The sequence below is a fragment of the Chelonoidis abingdonii genome, chromosome 2 (genome assembly GCF_003597395.2).
Source record: "Chelonoidis abingdonii isolate Lonesome George chromosome 2, CheloAbing_2.0, whole genome shotgun sequence".
Lineage (NCBI taxonomy): Eukaryota > Metazoa > Chordata > Testudines > Testudinidae > Chelonoidis > Chelonoidis abingdonii.
In genome coordinates, this window is record NC_133770.1 from 173,337,365 (window position 1) to 173,350,500 (window position 13,136).

A 13,136-nucleotide genomic window follows, 5' to 3' on the forward strand; every position below is an offset into this window, starting at 1 on the left:
AGAGGCTTTTTTTTCCACTTTTTTTTAAGTCATCCCTGCCAGGGCCCCACCGAAAATGTTCGAATTGGGGCCCACACTTCCTAAAGCCGGCCCTGCTTCTGCGTACCTCCAACTGAGAACCACTACTTTAGTTCTTTAGGCCAAGGTTCAGCAAAGCATTTAAACATAATTATGCAGTACTATAAAAGATGCATTCTAGAACATACCGAATGAGAAGACTAACATCAACACAGTAAGGTACTCTCATTCTAGGCTACCAGAGTTTATATGCTTGTAAAACTGTGTGTGCCTATGGTATTTTATAAGATGATTCATTTGTGTATAGCCACACTCCAGTTTGGAAAAGTTCCCATTCAGATCAAGATTTCAAACCCCCAAGGGCTGCAGAAGTGACAGACTGCGTGTTTTGCTTGTTCTGTAAAGCTATAAAGTTTGTACCCAGAATTCAGCTCTGTATTTTTGTTTTGGACCCATCTCTACTGAACAGAATGTAGTCAGTCTATATTAACAAACAAACAAACAAACAGGATTTAGTTTTCCTGTCACTCTATTAACAGACTCAAAGGCTAACATATCTGTAATGCAACCTAAACTTTGGAGTCAAATAAATAGTAATTTCATGAGATCAAGTGAGTCCATTGTCTGGGGCAAAGGACTGGGAGCTAAAAAAAATCCTAAACTGTTGTAATGCAGACAGCCACTGATGCATGCAGAGCCACTGAGCAAGTGTGCATCAATCCAGCTGTAAAACTGGATTAAAAAGTAGCTATGGGTAAATCTCAAAAAGTCTGGAGTGCCAGTTCAATCCAGATAATTTCTCAAATGTACTAAAATTTAGCTGAACTTATTCAATCTGTAAAACTGGTCTGGAAATCATGTTAGAATAGACATTCCTTCTGGCCCTAGAACTTCACTAAAAACCAGATGATCCATATGAACAGAGAAAAGGGCCAAATCCTAATATCTTTGTTTAAACCTTTACTTAGCAAAATTACCATTGGCTTCAGTTGGAGTTTTGCCAAATAAAGACTGTATGACCAGGCCTAAGTAATTTGCTACTTGATACAACAGTGATGAGCAGCAATTAAATAAATAGACAATGGAGCTGGTCATTAGTGTAAGATCACAGGGTTTGCAGGACTTCTTGAATTAGCTCCATGACACTTTGATCTAAAAGCCACCTGGGAAACAGCTTCTCACCAGCTATCTTCCCCCTACTCTGACTGCTCCTTCCCCATCCTACCTCCTACTGGCTTGCTAGTAGATAGCTTGAGTCAGCAAATAATATAATACTTTGTATTTCTATAGCACCTTCAATGCAAAAACCCCAAAGCATTTCAAACTTTAGTGAGTTCAGCATCTCTAAGTAGGTGGATCTATCTTCTCAGCTGGAAAGCAGAGCTCCTGGCTCTGACTCCCCTTGTGTGAGAAAGTAGTTCTGCTTTGAGTAGTGTCCCTATGGGTCCTCCACTGTAGGTGTACGTGTGCGCTTGCGCCTCTAATTGGAGATTTTTGCTAGCAGTGTCCCTTGAACCTGCCCATGTGTTCTCCCTTGAGGCTCTCTAGCACTGTGTGGGCAAAACCCGCTCACTTCCTTCTCCACCACCTTTGGCTCGAACAGAGTGAGCAGATGGAGTGAGCAGTCATCCCTTCCTTATCTGTGTCATTAGCATAAGAAGTTGTTTTTGTTTCTTTTGTTCTACTTAATAGTTAGTGTGTCCTTTTTTTTACTCCTTTGGGATTAAAAAAAAGAGAGAGAAGAGAAAGAAAGAAAAAATGTTTTAATTTCCTGCCCCTGTCCAGGGGTATTTCCCGCCATTCCTCCTGCCGGTGTTTGGTAGACTCTGTTTTTTCAGTTTAAAAAAAAGAAGGAAAAGAAGAAGAGGAATAAAGATGACTTTTTTCTGCATTCCTCACTGCAGAGGATGATAGCCCCCCACCCAGGGGCATGCCCGGCTCTCCCTGCTCCAAGAGGTGCCTCTCCTGCAAGGACTCAATTCCTGTAATGGCCAGACACACTCACATAAGTGCTTCCCCTGCCATAGCTAAAGCAGCCTTCTCGCAGGAACTCAAAGCTGAAGTTAAAACTCCCCCTTATGGAGAAGGCACTCCAGTCTCCAGGGGGACTCCGGTGCTGACCTCGGATCAAAGGGCATACAGTCATGGGAAAAAACAGCAGATGTCCCCAGAAAAAGCTCATTAAAAGGGCTCCAAGTAGTTGGCCAGCCAGAGCGGTTCCCCAGTGCGGCCACCTGGGTACTGACGGCACCAGTAGCATGGTACCCAGAAGGAGGCCTCCACTATGAGCTCTGCTGTGTGGCACTGGCTGGCGGCATCATCTGGAGAAGCCGGGGGCTTTGGCAGTCAGGCTCTGAGGCAATGGTACCACTCCCTAAGGAGACAGACAATTACCGCACTGTCTCTAAAAGAACATCACAGAGAAACCTTTTGGTACCAGGTGTGACAAAACTCCCATCTAAGGAGTGCTCAACACCTTCCCAACTATCAGTACTGACAACATACCACACACACACCTCTACAGGACCAAGTGACCACATGAGCTCTGGTTCTCTGGAGACCCGTGACCCTGGCACCCAGGGAAAGACAATTAATGTACCATCTCTAAAAGAGTGGCATCAACAAAACTTCTGTACTGGGTGCAACAAAACTCTCATCTAGGGAGTGCTCTCAACCATCGGTACGAACAAAGTACCATGGACACCCCTCCATGGTACCGAGTGAGCCCAGGGTACTCCAGGGTCTCTAGTACCCTAGAGACCTGATGATTGGTGAAGAACCGCAATCCTCATTACTCAGTACCAGGCCCCCGGTACCAAGCACATCCCGGCACTCGGAATCACTCTTGGCACTAGGCCATGTACCGCCAATACTCCAGTCAGCACCACCCTTACCCAGTGATGAGTCTGACAATGGCCAGGAGAAGGTCATTTCCCTGGCCCCTCATCGTGGCCCACAGTTACGATACAAGGGTCCTCCCCAGTTCTACTGAGCCAACCCACAACCCTGGGGTAAGCCCACCACCCATGTCCGCCCTCCTTCCCCCACTCTCCCATGGCTGTATTGCAATCCTTGGGTAATGTGTACACACGTCGCGGCCATCCAGTGTCACTCAGAGAGAGTCCACCAGATGGTCTTCTACAGCCTGGCTGTCCAGAGCCCCTGACCCAAGGGAGGAGGAAGCTTTTTCAGAACAGGAAGAAGGACTTTAAGCTACCCCTCTAGCACACTTCTCATCTCCACCAGATGAGGCTGTACTGCTCCCCCACCCATCCCGTACTCAGAGAGTAGTTATTAATGGCTCCCAATCTTGCTGGAAAGGTGTAACAAGTGGGGTTCCGCAGTGGTCTGTTTTGGGACCGGCTCTGTTGAGTATCAATGACGTAGAGATTGGCATAGAAAGTATGCTTAAGTTTGCAGATACCACCAAACTGGGAGGGATTGCAACTGCTTTGGAGGATGAAGGGATTAGGAGTCATAATTTCAATGAAACTGGGACCATGGAGAATTATGGGTCTGAGGTAAAACAGGATGAAGTTTTTTAAAGCAAAATGGGCAAAAGTGCTCCCATTAGGGAAGAACAAAATCAGTTTCCACACATTTACAGAATGAGGGGAAAAGCCTGTCATAGGAAGAGAGGTACAGCAAAGGAAAAGGAATCTGAGGGAATTATAGTGGCGACCAACAAATGGCTTAATATGGAGTCAAAAAACCAATGTTTTATTTGCTGTTTGCAAAAAAAAGGCAAACATGTGATTCTGGGATGCATAAACAGGCGGGTGTTGATGAGCAAAGGGACACGAAGAAAAAAGGGTCATTCTTCCGCTTTTACTTCTATGCTGGTTAGGGCTCTATTCAGCTGAAGGTATTGCGTCCAGGTTCTGTCCGCGGTACCACAATTTCAAGAATAGATTGGTGGAGAGGAGAAATGCGGGGCGCAAACAAGGGAACATGATTAAGGTCTAGAGAAAAACATGGACCTATGGGAAGGGAAAGCTGGGGGAAAAGAAATTGGTTTTCTTTGTTTGGGAAAGAGAAGACTGTAGGAGGGGACATTGATAGCAAGTTCAGGTATCTAAAAGGGGTGTCTAAGGAGGGAGGCGAAGAAAAAACTTGTTTTTCTCTTTAGTCTTTAAGGGGACCAAAAAACAAGAAAGCAAAAAAGTGGGGCCTAACCAAGGGGCAAAGGAGGTTTAGGTTCGGGGGACCATTAGGAAAAAAAGTTTTTCCTAAAACTGTCACAAGGGTGTGGTAAAACACTTGGTAATAAAAATTGCCTTAGGGGGGGAGGTTGGAATCCTCCCATCTTCTGGAAGGCTATTTAAGGAGTAGCTTAGGAATAAAATGGGGAAATGACTATCAGGGATGGTCTAGACAGTATTTGGTCCTGCCATGAGGGCAGGGGACTGGACTCGATGACCTCTCGAGGTCCCTTCCAGTCCTAGAATCTATGAATCTATGATTTTAAGAACTTTCTGGATCTTACCAAGAGGGTGGCAGATGAGATGCAGATTCCCCTTCACAAGGTGGCAGATACACATCACAAGTTGGTGGATATGTTGCACACCACCTCCTCATCCAGAATCGCCCTCCCAATTAATGAGGCTATTCTGGATCCTACCAAAGTCATCTGGCAGACACCAGCCTCCATCGCACCATCCAGCAACAGAGCCAAAAATAAAAATAATTAAAAAGAAAATACTACATCTCTCCCACAGAGACAGACTTTGTTTCAACATCCACAGCCCGACTCCATCATAGTGGATGGGGCCCTCTAGTATGCCTTTTCCCAGTTTCCTCTTCTGTTCAAGGTCCTGTTGAAAATTAAATGAGACAAAGCGAGCTATTCTGACTGCTCCTCCTGGCCGTGACAAGTCTGGCTCCCTTACCTGACTGTAGCAGGCTGCTGGTGGAGAAGCACCTAATTAGCCTCTGCCCAATCAAGGGAAGCAGATTGGGGCTGATGGAAAAGGCCTGATGCTAGCCTGAAGATTGGCAACACCTGCTGGCCTGACATGCCAAGGGCTATAAAGGTTGGGAAGGTGCCAGAAAGCAGGGGGGCAGCAAAGGAGAAGTCAGTCAGGGAGGAAGCTGGAAGCCTCCTACCTGAAAGCTGACTCTGCCTGTAAAGGAGGTAACCAAACCTGTAAAGCTTGTATATAGATGGACACTGGTGGTGGGACAATGATAAGTAAATAAAGACATGGGTGTTGCACAACCCTGAAGCCTCTCCAAACTTACTGGGGTGGGCAAGTGGGCCCCAGGAAGAGGGGTGTGGTCATGAACCCTGTTACACTGACACAAAAGGCAATATGCCCTCCTGTTCCTCTTCAGCCCATTCCTCACCTGCTCTTTCAATACAATGGGCTGATCCTTCACCCCAACCTGCAGGTCCTCTGCCTCCAGGCTTGGCTCCTTCTTAGGTCCCAGACTTAGAGGCGGAATGCTCTGATGAGCTGAAAGACATATTGCTACACAGCCAAAAGTTGATGACTTGACATAGTTACCTAAACACATAGACCCAACCATCTTCCCTCTCTCTGATTTTGCACTATATTTTAGACCTCAAGAGGTCAAAACTCTCGCTCAGCTCCGTTAAGGTATATCTCACGTGAAAATTGCTTTCCACTGCCAGGTAGACAGATAATTGGTGTTTGCTCACCCATTGATGCGTAGATTCCTTAAGGGCATTGGGAATCTCTTTCCAGATGTGATATACCCGCTCCAGCCTGGGACCTTAATCTAGTTCTCAGGGCTTTGACTAGACCTCCTTTTATGTCCATGACAACTTGCTCTCTCTTACACCTGTCCATGAAGACAACATTTCTAATTGCCATCACCTCAGCTAGGCACATAGGAGAAATAGCGGCCCTGATGGCACACTCACCATTCACCGCCTTTTTTAAAAGACAAAATAACTCTAAAGCCATATCCCAAGTTTCTCCCTACTTTCTCTGCAGTTTCCATATGAATCAACAGATCCATCTTCCTGTTTTTTTCCCAAAACCACATTGTGACAACAGGGAGACAATTCTGCATATGCTAGATGTTAGAAGGACACTAGCATTCTATTTGGACAGGACTAAGGACTTTAGGAAATCCCCTAAACTCTTCCTTTTGTCCACAGAAAGATCCAAAATCTCTGAGATATGAGTTCAAAGACTATCCAAATGGGTCTCTGGTTGCATTAATCATGGTTATCAAGGGTGCAACCTGGTGCTGTCCAGAGTCCATATGCATGCCATAAGGTCAATTTCTACCTCGGTCACATTCCTATCTCGGTCATCTGTAGAGCAATGACTTGGGCCTCAGCCCATACTTTCACAGAACATTATGCGATCACTGAAAATTTGTTCCCCAGTGCCATCTTTGATTCCACAGTACTTTCTGTAGTAACAGACTCCACTCCGAAGTCCCAGCCTCCAGTGGTGGCTACTGCTCAGGAATCACTACAGTGGAGCACCCATAGGGACACTACTTGAAGAAGAGGAGGAAGTTACTCACTTTGTGCAGTAACAATGGTTCTTTGAGATGTGTCCCCTTGTGGGTGCTCCACAACCCGCCCTCCACCCCTCTACTTCAGAGTTCTCTATAGGGCTCTGTGGTGGACAAGGGGTGGGGGGTTCGCCCATGTAGTGCTAGATAGTCTTGAGACAGACCACGAGGGAGGGAGAGCACATGCGCGGGCTCAACTGTCACTGCTCCCAAAAATCTCCGATTAGAGGCGCAAGGGCGCACATGCCCCTAGGGTGGAGCACCCATAGGGGGACACATCTCGAAGAACCATCGGTACTGCACAAGGTGAGTAGCTTCCTCTTCTGGTTGCTGCAAACTGGCTTAGCAGAGAGTAGCAATTACAGCAAACTACTGACTTCCACCTTAGGGTGGGGGGGGGGCACGAGTGCACAATGATCTCTGCTGTCTATAGGTCTGGGAGAACTTCTGCCATTTATACTGTACCCTCCCACATACCTACCATAACTGGCCTTCCCCTTCATTCTCCTTGAATACACTCCAGTGGAAAACACTCAGGCCTGCTTCCCAGTTGTCCTGTCACCCAGGCCTCTTGCAATTCCACTACCCATCTAATTTCGTTCAGTTGTCAAAAAGAAAAGAATGACAAAGATTGAAAGTCTGTAGTGCTCCAATAGGTTGGGAGTAGATGTACAAGCCCCAATCAGCTTCACCTCCATAGTGAATTAAGTGGGTTAATGATCTGCTCTATGCAAGGCAGTTTCATGGTTCTAAGGTTACAAAATACCAGGCTAAAATCCATAAAATCCATGATTTTTTGCAGCACACTGTATGCCTCTGAAAATTGGGCAATTGCATTATAGGAACAAAGTTTGTTTTGCTCAGACTCTGCACCAATTAAGGGGATTCTACTGAGCTGTTTTTCACCATAAAACTCCCTACATGTTAAGGGTTTGTGAACATTTAGTTATTAGAACTGCAGGAAATTAAATTGGCAGCAGGGTCCCCCATAACTTTTAACTACACCTCTACCCCAATATAACGCTGTCCTCGGGAGCCAAAAAATTTTACACGTTATAGGTGAAACTGTGTTATATCAAACTTGCTTTGATCCGCTGGAGTTCGCAGCCCTGCTCCCTGGAGCACTGCTTTACTGCGTTATATCCGAATTCGTGTTTTATTGGGTCGCATTATATCGGGGGAGAGGTGTATAACTTTCCAATTGCTTTTGTTTCCACTAGACTTATGGATAGCACTTGATTGGGTGAACGAGTTTCAGATCTTCAGTTGTTTCAAACAGAACCCTTCCTCTCATCACTTTAGTTGTTGGGTTTTTAGTTAAATACAGAATGTTCCTGATACAATTGCCCCTTCAGGATTTATTTTCAACTAAAAATATTTAGATGTGATATTTGGCATAAAGACTGACCATGTAATAGAGATGAATCTGTGGAAAGATACTGAGATGCAGTAAAAAGGGGAGAAGCATTTATTTTAGGCACACAGGAGGCTGCAGCCTAACACACTGAATTCAACAGGCTTAACACAGTCCTTTTCTCTTCCTCAGCCCTTAAGTTTTGAGAGCAAGAAAAGTTACACTTTAAAAGTAGAGGGCACCAATCCCCACCTGGAAATGCGTTTCCTGAACCTGGGCCCCTTCCGCGACACCACGACTGTGCACATCAGCGTGGAGGATGTGGACGAGCCACCAGTCTTTGAGCCTAGCTTCTACTTCGTGGAAGTGCCTGAGGATGTGGAGATTGGAACCACCATACAAATTATTTCTGCCAGGGACCCTGATGTGACCAACAACTTAATCAGGTTTTTCATACTTTTTTTTTTTAGCTTTTCTTGTTATCCAGAGGTTTTCTACTGTATGTCTTTAGGTCAGATACGCAGCTGGTGGAAATTGAAACCCCCGTTTCAGATCTGTCCTCATATTGTGTTGTAGGTAATCAGCTCTCTTTTCCCTTCTGTTTCAAAGCACATTGTTACACACAACCTATCTTTGTCAACAGTTCAGCTATACAAATCCATTTATAATAGAATGCATGCTAATAACATATGTCTGGACTACTCAATTATCTATTGTGACATTCAAGCTGTTTAGTTAGATATTCCCATAAGTAATAAAGGAAGGTAAACAACATTCACAGTCATGGGAGCTTCATATTTACAGTTCAGCCAGGAACCAAAAAAATGAGCTGCATGATTGTCGCTCTCATTTCCAGAGTGGCAGCCGTGTCTTACCAGAAAAGATCAATGTTCTTTGAGACCATATTCAGCATTGAAACTTACATAAAGTTGTAGGTTCATTGCCTTTTCATAGACCAGCAAATAACCCTTAAAAGTTTCTCTGATCTATGCAAGCAGTTGGTATATTGTTTCCCTCCCCCTGTGCAAGTTCAGCTTCTCAGCTGCCTAGTTTCAGGATCTTTACAGAAAAGCACAGCAGGAACGCTAGATGCTGAGTTGTTACAATTTTTGAAGGGACAGTGAAATCCTTATATGTGGCTTTATGGGCTTCACATAGGGAGGGAACCAGGTAGACACAAAGCCTGTTCTGCTTAGCGCACTATTTTCCCTTAGAAGTGCTCTTTCTAAGATGTATACTTTCCTTTTTCCTACATCATGTCCATTGTTTCTAACTCCTAACTAGATTATGAGACTATCCTTCATTCGGCTCTGTGCTTCTCATCTTAATCTTTCCTTCAATATCAATCAAACTACATCATTCTACTCTCTCTGTCTCAGGGTCTTATCATTCTAATCATTTTCTGGCATCATCCACATGCTGCAGCTTTGCAGTGAAAACAAGTTCATGTGCATTTGTGAAAAAATATATCCGTAGACACAAAAGGTAGATATATGTTCATGTTTTTACTGTGGTTTTGAGTTTTTCCCAGGACTTTTCAGTTAACTCAGTTGAGAATAAGCTTTTTAAGGGGGGAAGGAATACAAACAGCAAGGCAAGAACAACTACACCTCTACCCTGATATAACACGACCTGATATAACACAAATTTGGATATAACGCGGTAAAGCAGCGCTCCGAGGGGGGTGGGGCTCCACACTGCGGCGGATCAAAGCAAGTTCAATAGAACATGGTTTCACCCATAACATGGTAAGATTTTTTGGGTCGTGAGGACAGCGTTATATCGAGGTAGGGTTGTATTTAAATTCAGGCACAATTAAAAATATACTCCAGTATTTACATACACATATTTTCTTGTGTGCAGCCTCTCTTTCCTCCTGCATTGTAAATACACAGAAACAAAATATGAGTGATTTGGGTAAATAAAGATGTAAAAATCAACTATTGTTCCTCCACTGCCTTGCACCTCATTTGGCCAGTTACATCGATACCTAATGAGAGCAAAAGCAGAATGGTAGTGTTTTACACCGTCACTTTCTACTGGTGCACAAGGTGCAAGGTTGGGGAGAATCTGGCCCTCGTAGTGCAAAATTTAAAGGAGGAGGAAAGCATACATTCAGTGCATCAGAAATGATTCCACCAGAAACTAAGGTTGTAATCCAAAAAAAAAACTTAATCAAAAATGCCTTTTTTTTTCAAATTTGAAAATAAATTTAAAGCACCAGACCATGTTTCAGAAGGGCATGCTGAACACATGGGAATGCTGAAATCCTCTTATTCTCAGCTTCTGGCATTTGGACTCCCACACTGAGAGACTCTGATTGCTGAAAATGTGGCTTGATGACTGCTGAGTGACTAAGGAAGATTATTTAAACAGTACAATGGACATGAACGTGGAAGACTACTTATTAATAGGAGACAGTGTGTGGAGAAATCAGTACAAAGCCTCCACCTGTGCTTTGTGACATCACTGATTAATGCTGACCCACTAATCAGATGGCTGTATTCACTCTCAGATACTAGCTGGCCTTAAACTGTCATTGGAAAAATCTTTTTATAGACCTCATACAAGAATGATTATTATAGAAAAATACAGCAACTCTCATGCAGCTTTCTGTAATAAATCTAATACCTCAAAAATCTCTATTTAAAATAGAAAAAATACCTTTTTTTCCCCTTCTCTCACTTTTTCTGGGGGAAATAATTGCTGTTTCTTGCCCAAGTGCATAGCTCTACAGTGTTTTGTACTGCCAGTGCTATACAGCAGGGGGAGGAGGGATAGCTCAGTGGTTTGCGCATTGGCCTGCTAAACCCAGGGTTGTGAATTCAATCCTTGAGGGGGCCATTTAGGGATTGGCCCTGCTTTGAGCAGGGGGTTGGACTAGATGACCTCCTGAGTTCCCTTCCAACCCTGATATTCTATGATTCTCAAAGTCAGGCTGCCGCTTGTGTAGGGAAAGCCCCTAGTGGGCCGGGCCAGTTTGTTTACCTGCCATGTCAGTTGGTTTGGCTGATCACGGCTCCCACTGGCTGCGGTTCACTGTCCTAGGCCAATGGGAGCTGCGGGAAGCAGTGCAGGCCGAGGGATGTGCTGGCCAGTGGGAGCCGTGATTGGCTGAACCTGCCTACGCAGCAGGAAAACAAACTCACCCAGCCCACCAGGGGCTTTTCCTGAACAAGCAGTGGCCCAACTTTAAGAAGCACTGCTATACAGCATGATGCTATCTTAAAATCAGTCTTGCATGTTTGTTCTGCTGATTGTAAAGCAGAAAAAAAATCAGAATAAAGGTCCTGATTCTGCTTCTGGTGAGGTCAGTGGATAAACCCGTATTCAATTCAATGAGAGCACTGTGGAGTGGGCCAACAGTGGTGGAAATTAGTCTGAATTATAATCTAAGGAATGGTGCTTGGATTGGTGCCTGGTGATATCTTTTGAGGGAGTGTCTATCTTAGATCAATAGCAGTAATAGATTAACAGTATACATTACACATCAGCAATCTCCAAAGACAGAAAGAGTCTACTCTGGTCTTCAAGTGTGAAAATTAAAGGTATTTATCACCTACAGAAAAGCATCATAATACTGCAGAGAAGGTGGTCTTTGCTTCCAAAGGCCAAATGTTCTTTTCCACAACATAAAATGAATCTGTGGACCTCATTACTGCAGGATATCATTGATGCAAATAGAAGTCAAAAAAGGATTACACATTATGGGTTCATTGCAGACTCTCAGAGCCAGAATGGTACTGAGGGGGCAGATGAACTGCCTCCACAGCAGTGGCTGGATGCACTTCTGCACCCTGTATTCCCATTGCCATCTTAGAGTTTTGGATGTGCAGAGAAATGGCGAAATTTCCACCTCTAGTAAATACATGACAGCCGTCAGAAGGGTTGTCCCTGTGTTCCATGGAGGGTGATAATTGTGGTTCAAATGTCTGAATTAAAAAAAAAAAAAAAGCCAAAATGGGTACTGTCAGCAACTCTGCTCACCACAGAGACACATTCCAGTGCTTGTTCCTAACATCCAAACTAACATGGTTACTATACTGGTACAGTCAAAGTAGTTCAGGCTCCTGGTGCATGGACACCTTTATACTAATATAAAAGTGCTTATACCAACATATCTTATTCCTGTACAGGACAGGAAATAACTATACTAGTACAAGGTACCTTTATCCTGGTATAACTGCATCCCTAGTAAGGGTTGTACTGGTATAACTATCTCGTAACGGACTCCCACCCCAAGTAGTTAGTTAGGCAGTACAACGTTCAGCATAGTCTGTGCTGAACTGTGCATTACATTCCCTACTCCGCAGCTTCAAACTATTAGTGTTCCCTGTGAAAGGAGGCCAACACTGAACTATTTATCAGTTAGTGAAGGCTCCAATCCTTACCTACTGAAGTCAATGGGAACAGGAGCAGGTCCTAGATGAATACAGTTCTGTTCTATATGATAGTTGGTGAGGTACTTTAGTGGCTCAAAGTTGGGCAACTGGGCAACAAAATGGGAGATTAAATTCAGCGTTGATAAATGCAGAGTAATGCACGCTGGAAAACATAATCCCAATTTTTTTATATATATGTATACATATGAAATGATGGGGTCTAAACTAGCTGTTAATACTTAAGAATGAGATCTTGGAGTCATTGTGGATAGTTCTCTGAAACCATCCCCTCAATGTGCAGTGGCAGTCAGAAAAGCTAACAATGTTGGGAATCGTTAGGAAAAAGATAGATAAGACAGAAAATATCCTGTTGCCTCTCTATAAGTCCATGGTACGCCCACATCTTGAATATTGCATGCAGATGTGGTCGCCCCATCTCAAAAAAGATATTTGAATTGGAAAAGGAACAGAAAAGGGCAACCAAAATCCTCCGTTTGAGGAAAGATTAATAAGACTGGGACTTGTCAGCTTGGAAAAGAGATGCCTAAGGGGGGATATGAGAGAGATCTATAAAATCATGACTGGTATGCAGAAAAATAAATAAGTGTTATTTACTCCTTCTCGTAACAAAAGAACTAGGGGTCACCAATGAAATTAATAGGCAGCAGGTTTGAAACAAACAAAAGGAAGTATTTCTTCATACAACGCACAGTCAACCTGTGGAAATATTTGCCAGAGGATGTAGTGAAGGCCAAGACTATAACAGGGCTCAAAAAAAGAACTAGATAAATTCATGGAGGATAGGTCCATCAATGGCTATTAGCTAGGATGGGCAGGAATAGTGTCCCTGCCCTCTGTTTGCCAGAAGCCGGAATGGGCAACAGGGG

At 44.0% G+C, this 13,136-nt stretch overlaps 1 protein-coding gene across 1 annotated transcript in view; it reads left to right on the plus strand.

The window, feature by feature from the left end:
* The window catches only part of CDH20 (cadherin 20), a 174,580-nt gene that overhangs the window by 134,779 nt on the left and 26,665 nt on the right, over positions 1 to 13,136 (plus strand). The window contains exon 7 of the mRNA XM_032772234.2: positions 8,060 to 8,313. Coding sequence (XP_032628125.1) covers positions 8,060 to 8,313 — 254 coding nt within the window. The remainder of the gene's footprint in view (positions 1 to 8,059; positions 8,314 to 13,136) is intronic.